The sequence below is a fragment of the Pogoniulus pusillus genome, chromosome 21, assembly GCF_015220805.1.
Source record: "Pogoniulus pusillus isolate bPogPus1 chromosome 21, bPogPus1.pri, whole genome shotgun sequence".
In the NCBI taxonomy this organism is placed as follows: domain Eukaryota; kingdom Metazoa; phylum Chordata; class Aves; order Piciformes; family Lybiidae; genus Pogoniulus; species Pogoniulus pusillus.
Window position 1 is genome coordinate 20780185 of NC_087284.1, and position 24911 is coordinate 20805095.

Consider the following 24911-nt stretch of genomic DNA (forward strand, 5'->3'; position numbering starts at 1 on the left):
CAATGGGCTGTGTTTATGGTTATGGTGAGCGAGGCAAAGGGTAGATATGTTGACTGTAAATGCTTTTTCCATCTTCATTTATTTTCATAGACCCAATTCATTTGTGATCATTACTGCTAATCGTGTTCTTCACTGTAATGCTGACACTCCTGAAGAGATGCATCACTGGATAACATTGCTTCAGAGGTCAAAGGGGGACACCAGAGTGGAGGGACAGGAATTCATTGTGCGGGGTAAGAACTAAGTGGGGCAGTAATAAATATCATCCATTAAGGGCTGTTCCTGCAGTGCAGTCTAGGTATTAGACCAGCATGCTGGACCCTCATCTTTGCGCAGCTCAAACTAAGCTTCTGCTGTGCCATAAAGAAAAAAAAGTAACTATGGCAAAAGTGGTTTGTAAGTTGATAAATGAATTTCTGAAAGTAAGCACCAAAGTTTACCACTTTTCATATTAATTTTATTCCATCTTCATATTTTCAGTGTTTTGTTTGAGAATCTTACTCAGAGTTCTTTAGTATGTGGGCTAAGCAATGTTTGCACATTATATTTGTGTTGTTGATGAAAGTATACAACTAACTTTCAGCAACAGCTTTGTCCAACTCTGTGTAAGAATAAAACCCCTGTGATTCACATTGCTTCTGTAACAGGATGGCTACACAAGGAAGTAAAGAACAATCCGAAGATGTCGACATTAAAGCTAAAGAAGCGTTGGTTTGTTTTGACACACAATTCTTTGGACTACTACAAGAGTTCAGAGAAAAATGCTTTGAAATTGGGTACACTGGTCCTGAACAGCCTCTGCTCAGTGGTCCCACCTGATGAAAAAATCTTCAAAGAGACAGGTAATTTTCTGCTCTAGTTCAAATATGCTTTCAGTTGCCTTCTGTCCTGCTACCTAGTAATGTCCAAAATGTTCAAAAAATGCCCCTCAATTCAAGAGAGATGTTGAGGTGCTGGAATGTGTCCAGAGAAGGGTGACAAAGCTGGTGAGGGGCCTGGAACACAAACCCTATGAGGAGGAGCTGAGGGAGCTGGGGGTGTGCAGCCTGGAGAAGAGGAGGCTCAGGGGTGACCTCAGTGCTGTCTACAACTACCTGAAGGGACATTGTAGCCAGGTGGGGTTGGCCTGCCCAGGGAGGTGGTGGAGGCACAGTGCCTGGAGGTCTTCAAGAAAAGCCTGGATGAGGCACTTAGTGCCATGGTCTGGTTGACTGGCTAGGGCTGGGTGCTAGGTTGGACTGGCTGATCTTGGAGGTTTCTTCCAACCTGCTTGATTCTGTGATTCTATAAGTATAGTTTAAATGGGTTATTATATTTCCAGTTTGATGAACAAATTAGGTTCTTCAGTCACTGAGGAATTTTACAGGGAATTACTCAGAGAAAAACAGAAGTAATAATATATACAGGAATAAGATTTGTTGTGACCAGCATTCAGGTTATCACAGACTCAAAAACTGCTGCGGAGTTGGTGTGAACCCTTGGGCTTGCACATCAAAGACCTGCAGAAAGGCATATGGGCAGCATTCTCATGCGTTGTTTCACGCACTGAGGAACTGTGAGAACTGACATTGGCGGAGCAAGTATAGGGAGATGAAGATTAATAGCCCAGTTTGTGCTAACCTACATACTACACCTGAGTCAGTGCCCCTGTGCATTTTCAGAACTGGTTTCCAACATAGAAGCGGCTGTTTGCAAATGAGAATCAAGCTGTTGACAGTCCTGTGTAACCTCATTGAGGTCACTGACGCTCCAAAGAGGCTTTCATTAGTGAAAGATGAAAAAGGTTTTCTTTAATTGGATGTGTTTCATAAAAAGTCTATACTGTGCTGCAGAGAGAGAATTTGAACTGAAATGCTCTTCCTATCATATTTGCCATTTCACTGGTGTGAAATTCATGACTTTTTAACAGATGTAGTTTGTGCCTTACACCTCTTTGTACATTGGCCACAGACAGTGGAAGACTCCACGTACAAAGCCAGACTGCGTCAGATTTTCCTGTTAGACACAGGACTAGAGAAGTAGGGACCACAAGGTAGAAGTAGCTAACAGTATTCCACAGTGTTGTCTTGCAGTCAGTTTCACCAAGATTCCTGGATAAAAGGAGAGGCTGCATGATTGTCATACTCTGAGGTTACTGCTAGAGTTTTTGAAAGGAGAGATACCATAGTGTCTGTATTACGACACTATGTCTCAAGTTGTGCCAGGGTAGGTATAGGCTGGATATTAGGAAGAAGTTCTTCACAGAGAGAGTGATTTCCCATTGGAATGGGCTGCCCAGGGAGGTGGTGGAGGCACCGTCCCTGGGGGTCTTCAAGAAAAGACTGGATGAGGCACTTAGTGCCATGGTCTAGTTGATTGGTTAGGGCTGGGTGCTAGGTTGGACTGGATGATCTTGGAGGTCTCTTCCAACCTGGTTGATTCTATGATTCTATGATTACTTGTACAACTGCTTAGATTCTGACGAGCTGCCAGCATGACTGAGAACAGAGCACTGGGGCTGATAGGGCTACAGCTGTTTTCAGATAGAGGCTGAGGTATTTTTCAAGATGTGGGTCCTGTGATTGATAGTTTTCACTGTTGTGCTAGGTTACTGGAATGTAACTGTATACGGACGCAAGCATTGTTACCATCTCCACACAAAACTGCTTAATGAGGCCACTCGCTGGTCAAGCGCCATCCAGAACGTGATTGACACAAAAGCACCCATTGATACTCCAACTCAGCAACTTATCCAGGATATTAAGGTAGGCACAAAGAGGGAAGTGTGGTAAGGGAAGGAATGGTTGCTTACATCTTTTTTATCTTGGCTTTGCCATATTGGGTTATAAAGCAGAAAATAAAGTTTTAATCACACAGTGACATGAACTGAATTATGAAGCCTGAATGTCTTCACTGACCTGATAAGGGAATTTCTTTGTAAGCTCTTGTATGAGCAAAGTATGAAGTGCAGCCTGGGGGAAAGAGGGGTAACTTCTTTCCACTGGTTTATATAACTTGGGAGACATTGTTACACCTGGCAGTAGAGTGCAGCGTGCAGGTTCATGAGTTAGCAGACCTGCTTAGCAGCGTTGAAAGCAAGGGGGCACACCAGGATGTGCTAGACAGTTCTTGTGGGTTGTTGTGGTTTTTACTTTATGGTGCTTTTCTTGTTCTATGATAGCATGGTCTAAGCATCTCACGTCTTTGCATGATGAGAGACATATTCTATTAATGACCACTGCTCTGTGGCCCTGTATGGGACATCACATGCATGGATAAAGAATGTCTTTCTGGAGACTTTTGCTGGTGTGCTTTCAGGAAAGAGAGTGATGATTCATTGAAAAGACCAAAAACATAGGCAAGATAGGGCAACTGCTACTAAGATTTTAAATCCCTTAGAATGTGCCACCTCTTCTCTCATGAAGAAAAAGTATTGAGTCCTAAATTTCAAGTCTCTGAACACTGTTGCTCTTCAGAGCAGTAGATACATGTGAAAATTCAGGACTGATAGAAGCCAGTGGTCACACATCTGTCAGACTCTGTCTAAGGACGGACTGCAGTTAGATGTCAGAGAGGGTGCATCAGGATACAGCAGTAGTTTTTTTGGACTATTTTGTGATGGTAGCTTCTGTAAATTCTAACAGGAAAGGCCAATGAGTTGTGCTGGAGAAATATTTTGAAATAAAACTCAAATGCAGCTGGTTTAATTCCAGTTCTGAAATAGCAGAGTGAAAATGACCATCAAATGAAAACGCACTTCAAAAAACTTTATGAAACTTCATTTTTGTCTCTTGTGGCTCTGCTATGTTTTGCTTTTTACTGCACAGATGAAGTAAGTTTATGCAAGGCCTGAGGTCAGCAGGTAGATACTGACCATTTGTAGCCTGCACTGTGCCAGGGTAGCCACAGCACCCACCATTGGATTTAGCACCAGTTAGTTTTGGCAACGCATGTGACTGATTCTTTCAAAGGCTACCTAAGGGCACAAAGCATTATATTACTGTTAATGCTGGACCCCAAATCCTGCTTTTTTCTTAACCCCAATAGGAAAACTGCCTGAACACTGATGTGGTGGAACAGATTTATAAGAGAAACCCTATTCTCCGCTACACTCACCATCCGTTGCACTCCCCGTTACTACCGCTGCCGTATGGGGACATCAATCTTAACTGTAAGTTTTTCAGTTACAGAAATGATTCATTGTGGAAGATTAAACCAGAGGTTGGGACTTTTTTTAGACAGTGGGCTACAGTGGAGTAACACTAGGCAGAATATATGCTTATAATGCATATATTTTGCCTAGTGTTCTCTTCTAGAGGTAGAGAATTGCAGTTTGTCCAGCAAAGAGCCACAGGCTTGTGGTGCTCCTGCATGGGTTTTACAGAAGGGAAGGCTGCCATTGCTGCTGTAATGTAAGTTTGCTACCCTCAGCAGCACAACTAAAAAGACTGAGTTTAAAAAACCTTGCACTGAAATAAGCAGCGAAACCAAATTCATTCCATCTCATTAAATTGTACTCTTCTTAAATCACTGTTGCATACTATGCCAAGTGGGGAGCTGCAGCAGCCTCAACTTCCAGTTAACAAGTCTACATTTCATCAGTTGTCATAAGAAACAACTGGGAAACAACACTTGGGTGGATATGGTTTTAAAAAGCAATGCTTCATTTCCTCTTGAAACAGGTGCAATAATGTCATTTAATATCCTTAGGTTACTCACTCAGACCTCTGTTCTGAATAAACGGTTCACTCAAGTGATATCCTCCTCAAATGACAAGGAGATCAAATCCTGGGAGAAACCTTTCCCTTCTCTTCCCCCTCCTCCTGTACAATGGCAAACCACAGTTCTGACCTTCTTGGCCCTTGAGTTGTTTGTCCCATGCAGGAGTGCAAGACGGCTGCTGTTACCCATGGATAGGAACAGCTAGCCCCCTCTGAGGCAGAAGTCTTGCCAAAGCCTTCCCATAGTAAATGTAGCTCCACAGATGGACTGATGCTCATTTACTCTCCTGACTTGCAGTTCTACTTTTTTTCTGTAATAGTATAATGTCAGCTTAGAAACTTCATAACATAACATCTCTACAATTTAATGCTTCAGTGGTTAGTAGGTTTAACTGATTCAGTCATCAGAGCAATTTCTTCCATCTCTTGAACACAAGAACTGCATGGTTCTTTTAAGTAGATTGTAAGAGTTGTTAGCCCATGTCGAAGAATATCCTGCATAAGTCACAGAATAGCATTAAGCCATTTCTACATTAAAACTGGCTGCCTTCTCTTTCAATCTAAGCACCTTCTTCTCTGTTTTCCTTTTGTAGTGCTGAAAGACAAAGGCTACACAACTCTACAGGATGAAGCCATCAAGATATTTAATTCTTTACAGCAGCTGGAATCTATGTCTGATCCCATCCCTATAATCCAAGGCATCCTCCAAACAGGACACGATCTACGACCTCTTCGAGATGAGCTCTACTGTCAGCTCATCAAACAGACCAATAAAGTGCCTAACCCTGGGAGCGTGGGGAACCTGTATAGTTGGCAAATACTCACCTGCATGAGTTGCACGTTTCTCCCGAGTCGCAGCATCCTCAAATATCTCAAGTTCCATCTCAAAAGGTGAGAAGTTTTGAACTAATAAAGCAAGAAAAGAAGTTTCTTCACTGTGTTCTTCACTAGAAATTGTAACAGTGTTGAAGTGAGACTTGAAGATGTGTTCACTTAGTGAACCAGTTGTAACAAACCATGACTCTAAAAACAAAATGTTGTAGGAAAAGGGTGTGTGAGCTGATCTAGGTGGAATTATTCCCATTTGAAGAATCAAGCAAAACCCCACAAAACCTAATGCAGAGTTTGTTAATATTGATGCAAGGGAGGCTTTCTGTAGTGGTATAAACTTGCTTCAGTGACTTGCATCCCATGCACACAGGTCCCATTCTTAGCTGTCCAAGCCAACATGTTGAAAAATTCTTTGTCCTGCTTACCTTAGCTTTGTGCAGGTAGAAGAACATTATCATATCTGAAGATGTATTTGAGGTAAACATATCTGTTTGCAAATCTAATTGTAAGATATTTAAAAAATAATAAATCATTGTTGACAGCTCAGCATTAACCAGAACGTGGAGTTCCTGATGCTGTGGTGCAGCAGAATGCAGACTGTGTCATTAGGAAAGTTAGTCCACCAACACCAAACTTCTCAATAATTTACATCTTGACTCTATATAACCTACAGCATAGACTTTGTCCATCACTGTGCTAAATCTAATTAGTTTATAAATACTTTTAAAATGCTTGTACTGAAGATACACCTTTCAACCAAAGCAAGATGGGTGAAAGACGTCAGTCACTTCATACGAAATGAAAATTTCCAGCACTGATTCACTTTCTTAGTTTAACTCAGCTTAGAGAAAAAATGCAGCTGAAACATTTGCAGGTTGCTTTCACTATTACAGACACATAATCATCTTACAACATTTCTGTAATCTTGCAGTAATCAGTTACACTTTGTAGATCACTAGTCACTGTGCTTTTGTAGATCACTAGTCACTGTACTTTTCCACATAAACTGAACCTTAGTAGCTCTATGAAACTGAGACTAAATCACTGAAAATATTATAGAAACACTCTGTACTGAAAGCTCTCTTAATCAACAGTTTTCAATCATAGAATCAACCAGGTTGGAAGAGACCTCCAAGATCATCCAGTCCAACCTAGCACCCAGCCCTATCCAGGCAACTAGACCATGGCACCAAGTGCCTCATCCAGGCTTTTCTTGAACAGCCCCAGGGATGGTGACTCCACCACCTCCCTGGGCAAATAATTAAGAGTTGAGTTCATTAAAGTTAACAGTAATATTGATAGCCTACACGGAGTCTTTAGGTGTCCTAAGTGACACTGCCAGAAAACTGAACAGTCAAATAGGTTTTACTGCTTTTCTTTCGTGGTACCTTAGTGCAATTTGCTCTTCATTAGAAACTGCTTCTGAGAAAAAGGGGAGTTGATTACAAGACGATTTTCATAGTTTCCTTGCCATCAAATTTGAGGCATTGCAAGATGCCTGCAGTTCATGCTGCAAGAGTAGTTGAGTTTTTCTTTCCCCTCAGTTTGTAGTCCAAAATGATTAAAGTCTGTAAGTTACCCCACAGTAAATCACAAGTTAGAACACTTTCCTCGACAATTAAGATAAACTTTTGAGCTTGTCTGGCAGCTTAAAGTAGTCTCATTTATTTCACAGGGTTCGTGAGCAGTTTCCAGGAACTGAAATGGAGAAATATGCACTTTTTACTTATGAATCTCTGAAGAAGACCAAATGCAGAGAGTTTGTGCCGTCACGGGACGAAATCGAAGCTCTGATTGACAGGCAGGAAATGACTTCCACAGTGTATTGCCATGGTGGGGGCTCCTGTAAGATTACAATCAACTCACATACTACAGCTGGAGAGGTGAGAAGTGGTGACAGTATGGCTTTGCCACAGTCAGTGTGCATCTTTACATGCCAGTTTCAGACAGTAATAGCATTAAACTTTGGAAGCATCTCTCCTTTCAGGGAAGGGAAGACTTTTAGAACTGTCCCTTCAACCCCTGCAGCATGTTCTGAAGAAATCCCTGCTATAAGAAAGGCTTTTATTCCACTGAAGTTTACTCAACTGCAGTTCATTCTTACAGGAAAAAATCTAAGCAGTTCAGTAGGGACATTATTGAACTAACTTCAGCATATATTGGTGTGTATGAGAACTAAGTTACTACCTAAAACTGGAAGGGTCTTGCTGAGTCGGTGACATGCAGAGGTTCTATCTGTCCAGATGATAACACATACATAGTCAAAAAGAACCAGTGTTACTTAGTAGAAAAATTAAATTGGAATTGAGAACAATTAATGCTGCTGCTGAGAATATTAGTAACGTTTTTAGCTTCATGTAAAACCTGGCTCTGAATTACTTCTAATTATTTTTCTTATTCTGTGGTGTAAACTTTTCCATGCTACAGTTTTTCTTAATTTGCTGTTTTTCATTAGGTGGTTGAAAAGTTAATTCGTGGCTTGGCCATGGAGGACAGCAGAAACATGTTTGCTTTGTTTGAATACAATGGAACTACTGATAAAGCAATTGAAAGCAGAACCATTGTGGCCGATGTCTTGGCAAAGTTTGAAAAGTGAGTGCACCTCTTCTCTTTCACCACTCTTAAGAAGCAGCAATTCAATACATTTCCACTGTCAGTAATGCTGACTTTTCTCTTTCTCTCCCCTGTATGTTGTGATGCAGCTGAATCACACACATAGCCATTTGTGGAACAAAAGTATCTTTATTTTTTTTCCTTCAATGAATTAATGAGCCACTTATTCAGTTGTGTTTGTTTTTCCGCTGTCTTGACATCAGTAGAGTAATATTTCTCATTGCTATCTCCACGTTTTCATTTTAACTACTAGAAAATTTTCCACCATTGTAGCCATCCCAGTACTGAGAGAACTGAACTCGAGGCAGTCATTGTCATTCCCACTGCCCATTGCCTAACTTCACATGGAAGTCACCACAGTGCAGCTCACGACATTTTTCTTGCCAGTAAAACTGAAACCACCTATAACACTGCAGCAAGAAAGAGTAATACAGGCCTAAGTACATATATGTCACCCTTATGTGCATGGCAGTCAGTCTCCTTTATCCACATAATCACAGGGAGGGAAAAAGAATGTCTAAAGTGTTGTGCAATTACCTTTTATAGCAGGACTTAGTAATGTTGCTTTTATCAACACCTGACTGAGCCATAAATGAAAGTTTATCAAGTGAATTTAGGTTAGAAAGTGTGGACTGAGAACTCAGTCAACAACTTGAAGTCCTTGATTGTACTGGATGCTCTAAATACACGCATGCCTCTCTCTCCCTTTATATGTAGATCTATCCAAATGACATCATTTGGGTATACTGATGAGAACCAGAAGCTTCTGTCATAGAATCATGAACTTGGTTGGGTTGGAAAGGACCTAGGGACCTCCAAAGGTCATCTAGTCCAACCCTTATGCACTGAGCAAGGACATCCACTAGATCAGGTTGCTCAGAATCTTGTCAAGCCCAACTGAGTGTTTCCAGGGATGGGGCCTCAACTACCTCCCTAGGCAACCTGGTCCAGTTTTCCTCCACCTTCATGGTAAAGAATTTCTTCCTAATACCCAGTTTAAATCTACTCTTCTCTAATCTAAAACCATTGTCCCTTGTCCAGTCACTACAGGGCTTTGTACACAGTCTTGCATTCTTCTTGTAGGCCCTCTTTAGGTACTGGAAGGCTGCTATTAGGTGTCTCCAGAGCCTTCTCTTCTCCAGGCTGAATAAACCCAGCTCCCTCAGCTTGTCTTCATAGCAGAGGTGCTCCAGCCTCCTCATCGTTTTTGTGTCAACACTGCCAGATTGATAGTGGCTGTAACAAAGCAAAATTCAGCTGATGCCTTGCAGAGATTCTTCAGGAATTTGATTTCACAGATCTGATCTCTCTCTCTTCACACAACTATGCAGGCTTGCTGCCACTGCTGAAGCTGGGGAAATGCACTGGAAGTTCTACTTCAAGCTCTACTGCTTCCTGGACACAGAAAACGTCCCAAAAGATAGTGTGGAATTTGCCTTTATGTTTGAGCAGGTAAAGGACAAAAGTTCCATTTTGAGGCCCTTTAAAGAGAAGGAAAAAGGCAAGAAATCTAGACAGTACCAAGCGAGTTCTGGCTATGCTCCTGCTTAACTAAATGCACTACTACTCAAGCACCAAGTGCAATGAAAGCAATTCAGCGGTCAAAATAGGCTTATCTTGACATAACTGAAACATATATGATTTACCTAGTGTTATGACTGTTCTTACTTCTGTATTACTTGCAAATTTCTTTATGTATAGTGGTAAAAAGTTGGATAACTAGATCTAAGCTGGATACAAAAAAGGAAAGGATAATACTTTTAACTTTTGTTCTTATGAAACAGTTTTCTTAAGAATGTGCAAGAAATAAAACACATGCAATTGGCAAGCAAAGTAATTATGAAGAGACCCAGCTGGACAGAACTAACAGAACAAAAAGCTGATTATTTCCTAGGCAGCAGAATAAAACAAATCAGTCCAGTCTCAGCAGTAGCCATAAGACAGTTACAGTAAGCAGAAATCCACTTGATGAATGTGCTGAGCTCAGAATGAGGCCATATTGCAAAACCTAAGGGATCAGCAGTTGTATTTCTCTTATATGAAGTCTTATAGTTGCTTAGAAACTCTCACTGATGGCATTTATTATTGTTCATTGACTTCTCCCTTTCTACTCTACTGCAAATGGCTAAAAATTCTTCCAGTGGACAGCTTCTTACAAGGCTCTAGAGACATGATAAAGATTTCTGTGTAAGGCTATTAGCAATGCCAAGATACAGAGGCTCTTGGTAAACAAGCCTGATGTGATCAAGAACCAACATACTTCAATTTCATATGCATGAAGCCTTTTTCTCTTACAAAAGATCAGAAACATCTTCACTCTAATAGAGTATTCCTTCCTTGTTCACAGTTTAGGTTTTAAGGCACCATATTACATCATGAGTCTATCCAGTCCCCTTCCAGAGCCTAGCCCCTTGATTTGGCTTAGAAACATTGCCCTTCTGACTGTATACATATAGAGGAGTGACTGGTTAACACCTTTGCTTTGGGATGAAATTCAGTCAGTAAGAATGAAATCCATGAGAGCTCTGCATCAGATATTTTACATGACATTACTGGTTTAAGAGGAAAATTTGGATAGTTTTCTGTATGAACAGCTAAAACAAGCAGATACACTGAAGCAGACTGTTTTCATGCAGCATTCTGTGCTGACTAGTGATTAGCTGGAGACTTTATGACTTGCCAAGACCAGTAGTAGTTCAGTTGCAAAACATGGCACATTCAATCCTTGAGATTAATGTTACAGCAGTACCTTAAAGAAGTAGCTTACTACATTCTAACATCAGTTCTGTTATCTTTTTCTAGTTGTCTGCTCTTAGTGTCAGTCCTCAACTTTTTCCAGCCAAAGTTTACTTTTGTCCATCGGTTTTAGTTCTTTAACCTCCATTTAAAAGTCTGAATGCCTTAATTCATAATGCACTGAAGAAAATCTTTTAGTTCTGCTTTCTCACTAAAATGCTGTCCTTCCATTTCCACAAGGCATTTCTTCTGCATGCATACAATCTCAGGTAAACCATCTTGCATGTTTAAAGGTGCATTTTGTTTCCTTCCTAAGCACACACCTAAATGAACTAGCTCTTATTTAGATGTAAATCATCTCTGTGTGTTGACTAAACTGCTTGCATCTCCAGAAATAAGGCATGTTTGTTTCCTGTACCAGTGTCATATGAAAAAAGAAATAATCCTAGCTGCTGCACATTTCCAAAGGTTTGAATGGGTGTACAAACAGCTAGGGTCTGAAAGAGTCTTGGTTCAGAAATTTCATCCTCCATGTTACCATCAAGACCAATATAAAATATAAATGTTTTTCTGCCTTTATCTGTTCACCTGCAAAAATGAAGCTAGCCACACAGGGTTTAGTATTTCTGTATATAGTCATTTTGTTACCTTTTGCCACTTAGGAGGGTGCACTAGGTGCCTTACACTGCTCAGAGTATTCATGTTTCAGAAGATAGAATGTAGTTGGTCTTTTCTGCCAGGCAACCAGCAATAGAACAAGAGACACAGTCTCAAGTTGTACTGGGGGAGGTCTAGGCTGGATGTTAGGAGGAAGTTCTTCCCAGAGAGTGATTGGCATTGGAATGGGCTGCCCAGGGAGGTGGTGGAGTCACTGTCCCTGGAGGTGTTCAAGAAAAGCCTGGATGAGGCACTTAGTGCCATGGTCTAGATGACTGGCTAGGGCTGGGTGCTAGGTTGGACTGGATGATCTTGGAGGTCCAACCTGGTTGATTCTATGATTCTATCATATTTACTGCTTTCCCTCAGTCAGGTTTATTACAAAGCTCTCCTAGAGATTGCTTTGTTGGCTGGAAATATCCTTTTTAACAGCCAGATCACTGATAGCAGTGTGCAGAACCAGATTTCCATTTCTTCTTAATGCTCTTGAACATGGATGGCTTCCTCTTAATGAGATGTTTAGATCCCAGTTTTCTCCACTTTACAATTTATTTTCCTTCCTTTTTAGTAAATCAGTTGCTCTTACATATGTGAGTTCACTGAGAGCTAGAGCTGTGCTAGTAGTTCCCATTTACAAGTTCTTCAGTTGCCCTGCAGTTCTGCTAAACCCTGTCTTACCCAGTTTAACAAATCTGCCAAGAGATTTATTACATTGTAGTTATTTCATGAATCATTTCTTTCAGCTCCTCGGTCTCCCTACTAGTAAATCTACTTCCCATTTCTCTCTTAATCCTTTTAAAGACCAGTTTGTACATAAAAAGCTTACTTTTTTACCCCCCCTTGACAGGCTCATGAAGCTGTGATTAGAGGACATTACCCTGCTCCTGAAGAAACCCTCCAGGTCCTTGCAGCTTTGCGTCTTCAGTACCTTCAGGGAGATTACACTCTGCATAGCACCATACCAGAACTAGAGGAAGTCTATCCCCTGCAAAAGCTGAAGTCTCGGATTACACAGTCTACCAAAACGTTTACAGCAGCAGAGAAGGCTGAGAAGAAACGAGCCAGCTTTCTCGAGGGAACGTTGCGGAGGAGTTTTCGCAGTGGCTCAGTCACCAAACAGAAGGTTGAGGAGGATCAAATGCTAGACATGTGGGTCAAAGAGGAAATCTCAGCTTCCAGGACTAGTATTATTGACAAATGGAAAAAACTCCAGAGGATGAACCAGGAGCAGGCTATGGCAAAGTATATGGCTTTGATTAAGGAATGGCCTGGCTATGGTTCAACACTCTTTGACGTAGAGGTAAGACCTGCTGAACATTCAAACTACAGTTTATAGATGCTGAATTTACATAAAACCATAAACATTGTCACAGTGCTCAGAGACAGCTGGCAGAATACAATTCTCAATAAGCATACTCCCACTAGCAAGCACTACAGCTGTTTAAGTCCACTCTAACCATAAAAAACAGAAGGACAGAACGCTAGCCTGTGGGTTGCAAACAAATTTGAGAAGTGTTAGGCTATGTTCAAAGAAGAACAAGCAATACAGACTTTTAAAGTGATGGTTCTAGACAAGAATGTTTGTTGTGTGGCTCCTGCTGTTCCCTTTGCTGTTATTTTTTTTTGTTTGTTTCTAGTGTAAAGAAGGAGGATTCCCACAAGAGTTGTGGCTTGGAGTCAGTGCTGATGCAGTTTCTGTCTACAAGCGTGGGGAAGGAAGGCCTCTGGAGGTGTTTCAGTATGAGCATATCTTGTCGTTTGGTGCACCACTTGCTAACACCTACAAGATTGTGGTGGATGAGAGAGAACTGCTTTTTGAAACAAGTGAGGTAAGAGCAAGAGGAATTTTGTATGACAGACAAGCTACTTAGTGATTTAAATAACTGCTGCAGATATCACAGATTTATTCAAGATCCATCTAAAACTGAAGGGAAGACATACATGATGATGAGTAGAAATGCTGGGTATTTTTGCTTAACCAATAAAGTTTTGTTGAAAGCTCAACAGTTTTATATTGCTAGTGTCTAGAGAAATTCATTCACATTCTGTTACCTTAAGAACTTTGCTCTTTGTACTCTTTTGGCAGGTGGTTGACATTGCAAAGCTGATGAAAGCTTACATCAGTATGATCGTGAAAAAACGCTACAGCACCTCTCGATCAGTGAGTAGTCATGGAAGTCAGGGCAGCTCCAGGTGAAAACAGAACCAGTTCTGCTGTGCTCTAAATAGAACATACTGCTGCTTGGCCTCAAAATGACCTGGTGATACTGATCCCACCTGTTGACAAGTGAACCAAGAACCAGTTTCCATGGAAAATATCTCCAAACATTGTTTTAAAAAGATTGCAGGGAGGGGAGAGAAAAATCAGCTGAAATAGTCACATGCTAGAACTGCTGCCTCATTCAAAGCTTTCCAAAGCATGATTATCTTCAGTTGATGTAACAAATGCCTTAAGACTTGATCCACTACAACTCAAGGAGTAATTAAGTGCCTTACAATATTAAACCCACCTTGTATTGAACTAAAACTGCTGATAAAGTCAAGAGGATTTTTTTTGTCCCTAAAGTTATTTTCATCCATTCTGCACAAACCTGCTGGCCTGTATACCTATGGGAAGGGGAGGGAAGAAGGGCATGGTTGGGTTTTATTTGCTGGGTTTTATTGGAGAGCTGCTGGCAGCCTTCCTGGTGGATGCCAACATTTTGTTTCCCCTTGCTTCCATGAATGTGCACATTGTGCATACATATTTCAGTTGTCAGTAAAATCTGAGTAATTTTATTCTGTATTTCACAAGTCTTTTGAAGCAAAGGGAATAAGTATGTGCAATGGTGTAAACAATCTTTCTGTACATTTAAATAGTTCAGAGTTATAGTTGTTACAGTTGTATGGTTACTTTATAAGCAGTTTTATTAACGAGTAAAGTCCAGAATCTTCATACATTGATTTTACTCTTGCAAATATGTATTACCATATAAGTAGCAGAAGTCTACATTCTGTATCTGCTGTATTATAAGGAGAGATGTAGCTGAGAGTATTTATAGATTACCCTAATATGGAAATACACTTGTCAGATCATTACTTCTTAATGTCAGCTTAAGTTTTTAATAGTAATTTTTGTCTTTTAAAGATACTACTTTTTTATACTTCTGGATAGACTCCAACCCAGACTGACCACCAAAGGTCAGAGCTCTTCAGAGTTGACCAGAGAACTCAAACTTAAACAATGCAACTGTTTCAATAGAGAGTTCTCTCTCTATTTTGGTTGCCTCATAAAGATTCTTGACAGCACCCTGTAAATAAATTAGGAAGTATCAGCTAATAAGAAGCTGATTTTGGACTTCTATTTTTTTACAGAAATACTGTAATATAAGGCAAAACTTTGATGAAAAAAAACAACATGTAAAACCTTACTGTAATTAAAACCTCAGCCTTTAAGAAATCATGCCTACTTACTGAAAAAAGTCCAGCAATAAAGAAAATATATGTACTGTGCTCTGTTTCTGCTTCATACTGAGTTGGACTTGCAACAAAGCTCTAATTTCATCTGTCTTCTCAGGAGTCAAGCCAGGAACAAACACAGTGTAGCACCTTTTGCTTGGAAAGGTGCATGTACTTGCTGCGGTAATGGGGCAGGTTTCCTTGAACGTGTGATATGTGCCAGTTACACCAACAGGACAGAAGGGAAGGACTCCTGAGCAAGTCCATTCCACAAGGAATGTGCAAAAGAAGCATTGTGTGGCACTCATGGAAGAAGGCTTGTTTGTACAGCCAGCCACAGCCTGACAGGGCAGCATGTGCTGCCTTCTTAAGTGTGCATAGTCTGTATAGACTACAAGGCTTGCTGTGAGAAATCCTTTCCCCTCTTCATTTGGCCCTCAGTCCCTAAAGGTTTCCAGAGGGCAGACTTTGGCCTGCTTAGAAGGCTGGTTGACAGACTCCCTTGGGAGGCAGTCCTGGAGGGCAAAGGAGCCAAGGAAGAGTGAACAGTCTTCAAGAAAGAAATCCTGGAGGCACAAGAACAGGCCAACCTTGTGTATAAGAAGATGAGCCAGTGAGAAAGAAAACCAGCCTGGATCAACAGAGAACTTTGGTTGGCTCTCAAGAAAAAAAGAAGTCTATGAGGATGCAGAGAGGTCATCCAAAGAGAAAATTAGAAAGTCGAAAGCCCAACCAGAATTTCATTTGGCTGAGTCTGCAAGAGAGGATGAAAAATGTTTATATAAATACATCAGCAACAAAAGAAAGGCCAAGGAGAACCTCCACTAGACACAAGAGGAACTGTGGTGACAAAGGATGAGGACAAGGCAAGGTTCTTAATGCCTTTTTTGCCTCAGTCTTTAATAGTAGGATCAACTGTTCCTGGATACCCATCCCATCCCTGACTGGGGAAGCTCCACCTGACTGGAAGTTGGTGAATGTGATGACCATTTGTAAGAAAGGCTGTAGAGAGGATCCAGAAACCTACAGACCTGTCAGTCTGACCTCAGAGCAGAAGAGGGTCATCACACAGCACATCCAAGGCAACCAGAAGATCAGGCCCACTCAGCATGGGTTTTATGAAAAGGAGGTTCTGCTCAACAAACAAGGTGACTTATATAGTGGATGAGGGAAAGGTTGTGGTTGTCATGTACCTAGACTTTAGTAAGGTCTTCAGCACGGTTTCCCAGAGCATCCTCTTGAACAAACTGGCTGTCCAAGTTCTGGACAGGCACTCTCTTTGCTGAGTCAAAAACTGGCTGGATAAGTGGGTCCAAAGAGTGGTGATGAATGGTGTTAAATCCAGTTGGAGGCTGGTCACAAGCAGTGGACCTCTGGGCTTGGTATTGGAGACAGTTCCATTTAACATCTTCATTGATGACCTCAAAAAGGGAATTAAGTGCACCCTCAGTAAGATTGCAGGTGACACCAAGCTGGGGGAGGAGTGACGATTTGCTGGAGGCAAGGAGTCTCTGCAGAAGGATTTGGACAGGCTGTATCAGTGGGCTGAGGGTAACTGGATGACATTAAACAAAGCCAAGTGTCAAGCACTGCACTTGGGTCACAAAAACTCTATGCAACACTGCAGGCTTGAGGACAAGAGGCTTGAAAGTTGTTTGGTAAAGAGGTATCTGGGGGTATTTGTTGACAGACAACTGAATATAAGCCAAGAAGGCCACCAGTGTCTTGGCTTGTATCGGGAATAGCGTAGCCAGCAAGAGTAGGGAAGTGATCTTGCCCCTGTACTTGGCACTGGAGAGGCTGCATTTCAAATACAGTGTTCAGTTTTGGGCATTGAGGTGCTGGAGAGTCTCCAGAGAAGAGAGGGCAATGAGGCTGGTGAGAGGTCCTGAACGCGAATCAGCAGTTGATGGACCCGGGTTGTCCGGCCTGGAGGAGGCTCTACAGTTAACAACTACCTGAAAGGAGGCTGTAGTGAGGCAGGAGTTGGTCATTTCTCCCAGGGAACAAGTGATAGGATGAGAAGAAATGGACTCAAGTTGCACCAGGGCAGGTTTAGCTTGGATAGTGGGAAAAAGGTCTTCACTGAAAGGGTCATCAGATATCAGAACAGGCCACCCTGGGAAGTGGTGGAGACACCATCCCTGGAGGTGCTTAAAAGATGTTTGCATGAGGAGCTTAGGGACACAGTCTAACATTTGTCTACAGGGAGGTAACATGTTATGGTTGGGCTCAGTGATACTAAGGTCTTTTCCAACTAGGTGATTCTATGATTCTGCCCTAGGTCCATTTTACAGCAGCTTCAGCAGAACAATGACAGTTTCTTCAATGCTGCCAGACTATTTCTCACAGCACATGCACTCCAGATCATCTACAGCTCTGTGAAGTAAGCACAGAAGGATACCAATCAAACATGACAGTGCTGTCCTGAATAGAAGTAATTCTGCATTGTGCCCAGCCCTTGAAACCCACTGCATTTCACACCATCAGATAGAGGAATACAGCTACCAGCTGTGCTGTGGCACAACCATACATCACACACACAAGGCTGCAAGGCAAGTGCAATTGTAGGGATGGGCACTCGCAATTGGTTCATGGGACATTCATTCTACCCTGTTTCCTCTGAACTACTGGTTTATTGATGCCACTTAACCTCACATCACGAGCAAACAGCCAATAAAGTTTAATATTTTTTTAAGTCCACTGAGAGTATCTCCCACATCACAACAGACACGTTGGTGCAACACCTCCAAACTACTTAGAACAGTCATGGGAAGCAAGCAGAAGAGGGCAGCAGCGATCCAAAGGCGTGAACTATACCGAGAGCTGGTCCCTCTATACTATGATTAACAAGCTGAGGTAGAAGAAGCAAGACGGAGTCCTCTGGACATTCTTGCTGTCCACCAGATGTGTAATTAGGACAAGCAACAGCTACTCAGGCTGCTTCTCAGGCACGTCAGCACCCCCATCCATCTCTAGCTTTGGGTATCATAAGGTGATACACATCAAAATACTGTTCTTATTATCACAATGCTAGTGGAAACTTTTAAAAAGGATTTCTGCCCCATTCCTACCAACAAAGAGATTAATTTTAGTGATTTATATCAGTAAGGCCTCTTAAACAAAAAACAACAACAAAACCCAACCAAAACAAACAAAAAATTCCTCTTTTCACCACTTCCCTACCCTATATTCTGTATAGGAATTCTCAAATCAGCAATTTTCAAACTTTTTAGGTTACTTCTGTTTTCTTGCATAAAAGTTTATTTCTTCTTTGCTACTAGTCACCCACACATCTCCTTGGCAAACCTGAATCACACTCTTGATCTCTGCTATGATTCTATGATTCTTGAACTACGTACAATCATAGAACCAACCAGGTTGGAAGAGACCTCCAAGACCATCCAGTCCACCCTATCCCCCAGCCCTATCCAGTCAACTAGACCATAGCACTGTGTCCAGTTCTGGGCCCCTCAATTCAAGAGAGAGGTTGAGGTGCTAGAATGTGTCCAGAGAAGGGCAACAAGGCTGGTGAAGGGCCTGGAACACAAACCCTATGAGGAGAGACTGAGGGAGCTGGGGGTGTGCAGCCTGCAGAAGAGGAGGCTCAGGGCAGACCTCATTGCTGTCTACAACTACCTGAAGGGAGATTGTAGCCAGGTGGGGGTTGGTCTCTTCTGCCAGGCAACCAGCAATAGAACAAAGGGGCACAGTCTCAAGTTGTGCCGGGGGAAGTATAGGCTGGATGTTAGGAGGAAGTTCTTGCCAGAGAGAGTGATTGGCATTGGAATGGGCTGCCCAGGGAGGTGGTGGAGGCACCATCCCTGGAGGTGTTCAGGAAAAGCCTGGCTGAGGCACTTAGTGCTATGGTCTGGTTGACTGGCTAGGGCTGGGTGCTAGGTTGGACTGGATGCTCTTGGAGATCTCTTCCAACCTGGCTGATTCTATGATTCTAAGTGACTCCAGGGACAGTGACTCCAGTTTTTACACAAAGCACAGCACCACACATCAAATCTTGATAGACATAACCTGTGTCAAGAATGTAAACTGATACAGTCAGTGTATTAATCCAATGTTTGTAATTACTTTCCACAGTATTTAGGACATTGCATAATTGTAACACAATATTTATGTTTTTCCTTAGCTCGCTCTCAGTACAAATAAAGCCAAAAGGGCAATGGTATACATTTGCTGATTCCATGTGATTGTGATTCTTCCTTGCCAACGACAACTCCTGTACAAGTTTACCTATTTCATAAGTTCTAAACAACTGCTACATTCCATAAAAGGTTGCTGGCCTGCTTGGACTGCTCTCAGGAAGTGTTGACTGAAGAGTAGAGCTAAACCTCTGAAGTTATTCTTGACTTCCTACTGCATACATTCAATTAGATAATGCTGTATCTGAGAGATTACAGTAATTAGGTCCAAAATTAGATCGATGGAAACCCATTATTCTTATTGGTTTTCTACATGCCATGATTAAGCAGGTAAGAATTGCAGCTGCAAAATATTTCAGTGTAACATAAGAGCATTTTGAAAAGTCTGAATTGGTAAAGTTTAATTTTGTTTAGCATGCAATGCTCTTTAATTATTTTTTTTCTTTTCAGACCTGGTTTTAAAAGCACCAAGTTTTAATTTTGTCCTGCAACTAATATTGTCTACCACAATCCAGATGAAGTATGTATATGCCAGGCTGCCAATAACCCCAGGCAACTAATTATTTCATTTTAAGATCACTAACAATATTTCAGAAGCACAGACCTTTCTTAAAATTTGGTTTATAAATCAACCACAGTTTTGATTTGTAAATTACAAGTTCTCATTGTTTTTTCTTTATACTGGGAAAGTACCTGGGAAATCCATTTGAAATTGCACCCTGCTTATGCTTGGCACTGCACAAACACACACAAGGTGTGTAAGGATCTTCGAGGTCTCTTCCAACCTGGTTGATTCTATGATTCTATGACTCAATCAAACAGAGAAGACTAAGAGCAGGTAAGGAAGATAAAAGCACTGAGTGTGTCAGGAAGATGCAAGCAATTGTCCTCCTCTCACACAGCAGGACAATGGGAGCACAGAAGCTCCATTTTCTGTTTTCAGTGTAGCTCTAAAAGCCAGCAGAGGCAGTGTAAGCATTCTTAGAAACAGCACTAGCCTACTGATGACACTTTCTGTTTGTGTGTTTTAAATGAAAGTTCTCCCACACGTGGCCCTTTCATTTTAGATAGAGGAAGGAAAACATACATTTATGAACGTGAAGGTAAAAATAAGGAAGCAATAAGAAAAAAAAGGTTTCAAAACCCCTACAAAATCAGTACTAAACAAGACTTCAGTCACTACAGTTCTTTCTGTGAAACATAATTTGGGACAAAATGTACTTGGCTGCATCTGACACACAAAACCACGTTCATGATGCTATCCTATGTTTCCTGCAATAAACTAATAAAAATAGCAGTAGGCAAGGCTGATGGCTGAGAGAAACAGCAGAGGGCAGATGCTAAATTAAAAGAGTTTCTGGACGGTGCCCAAAGTTCCCTCTGACCAAGTGTCAGTTATGCTTCTGAATTTTCCTGCACTTCCCTTAATTACAGTTAGCCAGTTAGTTGCAACAACTCACACAGCAGGACTGAAGCTCAAAACCTAGAATATTAAATTCAACACCTGCTTTTTTTTTTTGAAGCACATAGTAGAGGATGAGAGTAGGACTGTTGCTGCCTAATACTTCAACTCATACACAAACTAGTATGTAAAATAATCAAAGAGACACATGACAGTCCTAACTGAACTTTGTGTAATGTAGGACAACACTTAACATGATCCTGTTCCATAGTTTAAGATTATGGCTAAAGAATGAACAGTTCTGGATGCAGTTTCAACAATGCTCCACAACACAGTAGAGAATTTATGGATGTTGAAGGACTTAGAAAGTATACATCAAAGGACAGAACCATTTGTCAGGTTTTCATTGGAAAGTTATGCTACATTTAAACAGTGACTATAAAAGATAGCAGTTTAGGTAAGAGACCCATGAGAATAGTCCACCAAAGCATGGTAGAAGTAGCATTAACTGAATATGCATGGTATGTATATCACATGTGACACCAGTCTTTAAAGAGTTTGAGGGATCTAGACAATTGGATCCCTCAAACTCTTACTGTTAAATAGTAAATATTATAATACATCTAGAGTAGTATAATCTCCTGGGGCGAGGCAGCATAAATCCTGTAAAATAAAGCTCTGTCCTAAAAATTTGCTGTAGCTCTTTGACAGACCTGTGTATGAGGACAAACTGGTTTACCTGGATTTCCAAAGGCTTTCAGCAAAATTCATCACCTAAGGCTTTTAAGGAAGCTACTGCAGTTATATGAGAAAGGAAGAACTGATGTGAAAAAAGTAATTGGCTAGAATGTGGGAAACAGACAGTAACAGCAAATGCTCCATTCTCAACAAAGGAAGGAGATCATCACTGAAGTTATGCAGGGCTTCTGTGCTCTTCAACTTAACAGTGAACTGGGAAAATGATGAACAGCAAGCTCAGAGTTTAGTGATGACATCAAGTTATTCACAAAAGAGAGGATAAAGGCAGACTAAAGAAATGCTTAACTTTAGCAAACTGAATAGATGTCCAATAAAGTGAGGCAGGAGGGGTGAAGGGAAGTCCAGGCCCAGATTTAGCTATATAACAAACTCTGAAGTGATCATTATCAGGGAGAAAAATGTGAAGCTTTAATAGTTACAGGAAAATACCAAGTCAGTGTCTTACACCAGTTAGAATCTCTTCCAGCAGATCCCTGTCCCTCTTCAACTGGGGAGCCCCAAACTGAACACAGTATTCAAGATGAGGTCTCAGCAGGGCAGAGTAGAGGGGGAGGAGAACCTCCCTTGATCTGCTGGACACACTCTTCCTAATACACCCCAGGATGCCACTGGCCTTCTTGGCCACAAGGGCACATTGCTGTGCCATGGTTAACTTGTTATCCAGCAGAACCCCCAGGTCCCTCTCCACAGGGCTGCTTTCCAGCAGATCACCTCCCAGCCTGTACTGGTGGAGTTTATTATTCCTCCCCAGATCAGATGTTCCTCCTAAACTAACTTATGATGAAATCAAGAAATGCACAGTAAGATTTTTTAAAACAGCAAACCATGGTGTTTTGAGCTGGAATCCTCAACTGAACTCAACAATGTGAGCGCTGACACCAGAGTTTTCAAACATATTTCAAAACCATGAGAACACTTTAATAATTGTAGCCTACTTCAGTAAGACAATTTAGAAAGCTTTCTCCTCGTTTTTTCATCCGTTGTTTACAATGTTGTTCCTGACACCAAAACTGCAGTCCCTAATCTAATTCTGTGCATTACAGCTCATATATGCAACTGTGCACTGAGTGCTACTTTTTCCCAGCACAAATTCACAAATGGCACACAAACCTTTTAAACCCCAGCAAGCAAAATATCAAAATTCAGGAAGATCAAAGCCAGACAACATATTTACTAATTTTTTTTCTGAAAAAGAAATCTAAACCTTCAGTAGTGGGAGTGAATCATCCTCCTTTTCAGTCACACTGATGTTTATACCAGAGTGCTTTCAGTAAATCCATTCATGTGAATCCAGTCCAAAAACAAGCAGTAGTGAAAAAAGGAGGGCTGACATCCATCAGTATCTGAAGCAGGGTTTTTTTTTTCATAAGCTAAATTACAAAACCTATTCTGGGAAAACTTCTCATAAATTGCTGTTCATATCCTTCATAGTATAGAAAGCAGAGGCCAGTAATCTAAACCAGAAGCATGTTTAATCAAAATCTGCCCACTGAAACCCAACGTCATCCTCCTCTCCAAGATTCCACCTCCATTTTCTGAGGGGACATCATTCTTGAACTCCTGTGACTGAAAGGAGTGCAGCACTGAGTATTAATTACAGAGTGGGCAGGCAGTCATTCTGAAATGTTTTGTTGGGGTTTTTTTAGGAAGTGGAATATTGCTGGGGGAAGATCACTTAAAATGTGCCATGGTTTTACTCCCTAGGGACACAAGATTATACTGCCATTATCCAACTTTTGGTTAAAGCCAAATTTAAGCATTTTAATTCAGTGTGCTTTCTGGGGTGAACTACCCTATGGTCACTTGAGCAGTGCATAAGGAAAACCTGAGTTCTTTGCAGGCTTATTGTAACTGTTGGGAGTTAGCTGGACTTAGGTGCTGGGTAGGACAGCCCACATTACTCAACACTAGCAAGGGAAAACAATCTGCTGCTGGCAAAGCTGGGGATGTTTCAGCAGATTATGGACAGTATTCACTAGAGCAGCAGCTTGGTATAGATAACACAGCATTTCACTATAACCTAAAAAAAAAGAGCAGTACAGGAAAAACTCCTCCATGCTTGCTTCTCTCCATACCATTTTCCTTGTGAGAAGATCCTGGTTTTACATCTGTGGACTGAGGAGCTTCCCTGTGCTCCTACTCCCCCAAACAGGTAGGCAGCATTTATGCTCAACCACTGCAAACACCCTAGAGAGGCGCCATATAGATGATCCAGCAACACCAGGAGTGCTCAGTAACCATAAGCAGCAGCTTGCTCAGGCATGAGACAGCTGCCTATTTCCCAGGATGGGGAAGACATCTCATCCTGCTTGTTTTGACCAACTCTTTTTAGAGCAAAGTTTAAGCAATCAGCACAAACTGAAGCAAAACAAAGCATTTCTCCATGCTTGCTTCCACTACTTTTCAGAGCCTTTCCTTTCTACCCATGTGTTTGGGGTTATTAGGGGTGCCTGTCTCTTTTGTTTTGCTCTCTGACCTTCACAGACAACACTTAAATCACTTTTTAGCTGCCTTATTATCCAGGCAGGCCTGCCTAGTTCCAGTTCTTTGACATAAGACACAGTAGTGTAACAAATCAGCAGAAAATGAAAACACCCTTTAAAAATCCTTATCTGTAAATGTGGAACAATATTCTCTGCATGTTTCCTCTCAGGTGCAATTCTTATACTGCAGAGTACTTGAAGTCAGAGAAAACAACAGTAATCGTTCTCAAGGTCATCTGGTCAAAACAGACAGCAGATTAGCAACTTCATTTTTGCAACTTCATTATTTTCTCTTATTTTACCTCAGAGAAAAAAAAAAGTATCTTGACCTTCAAGCACGACTCCTTTTCCTGTTAAAAAAACTCAAACTATCAGGGGGTACTCAATTAAAGTGGAAACAGATGTTAACTCTCAGTCCAAAGTTATACTTCTATTTTTGTTACATTTCTCTGGCAATAAAAAATACTTAATTTGATGCAGCTTAAATTGTAAGGTATGTTCTCTGATACCAACTTTTGGCTGTTCCTGTTCAGCAACAGATTCCTGAGTGACGTTTCCCACCAGGGATGCTATCTCAATCCAAAAGGTGGGAAGGAAATGTATGTTCAAAAGAACATTCCCATGAGTGATGGATCATAAACGAGGTCATATATGAGAACAAGACTATTTATTAAAGAGGGAGAGAATGGAGTAAACAAAACAGAGAAAGAAAAGGGACTGAGAATGGGGAAAGAAAGAGTGGGAGAGATAATTAGCACCCCATGGTCCTTCTCTTGGCAGGTGGGGGCAGGGAGAGATGTCCTGGGCTGCTGCCTCTAGCCTAAGATGACCCTGGTAATATTCCCCCTCAATAAGCCAGCACAACCCAGGGCTTTTATACTGTTATCTTCACCTGGCCACATTAACAATGCATGCATGGACTTCTAAGGGGTCTTCCTGCAGGGGTCATCATCGAGCGACCTCCACTGTTGTCTTGGTGGGTAGAGATGACACACCAGGCATCATTCAGGATGATATGAACTTTGTTGAGACACTTCTCAGTTCTTAATTACCACAATCGCCAGGTGATTTACACGTTCAAGAGAGGATTTAGCTCCCCAATAATCCAGTTAAATATTATGCACATCACCTCCCT

General features: G+C 41.4%; 1 protein-coding gene across 1 annotated transcript in view; it reads left to right on the top strand.

The window, feature by feature from the left end:
• MYO10 (myosin X) overlaps positions 1 to 15029 on the top strand; it is a 154295-nt gene extending 139266 nt beyond the window's left edge. Inside the window, exons 31-41 of the mRNA XM_064161193.1 lie at positions 91 to 233; positions 648 to 842; positions 2587 to 2744; positions 4027 to 4150; positions 5294 to 5591; positions 7207 to 7414; positions 7987 to 8123; positions 9476 to 9596; positions 12385 to 12837; positions 13175 to 13366; positions 13624 to 15029. Of these exons, the coding sequence (XP_064017263.1) occupies positions 91 to 233; positions 648 to 842; positions 2587 to 2744; positions 4027 to 4150; positions 5294 to 5591; positions 7207 to 7414; positions 7987 to 8123; positions 9476 to 9596; positions 12385 to 12837; positions 13175 to 13366; positions 13624 to 13734 (2140 nt within the window). The 3' untranslated portion in view covers positions 13735 to 15029. The remainder of the gene's footprint in view (positions 1 to 90; positions 234 to 647; positions 843 to 2586; positions 2745 to 4026; positions 4151 to 5293; positions 5592 to 7206; positions 7415 to 7986; positions 8124 to 9475; positions 9597 to 12384; positions 12838 to 13174; positions 13367 to 13623) is intronic.
• The last annotated feature ends 9882 nt before the right edge of the window (positions 15030 to 24911 follow it).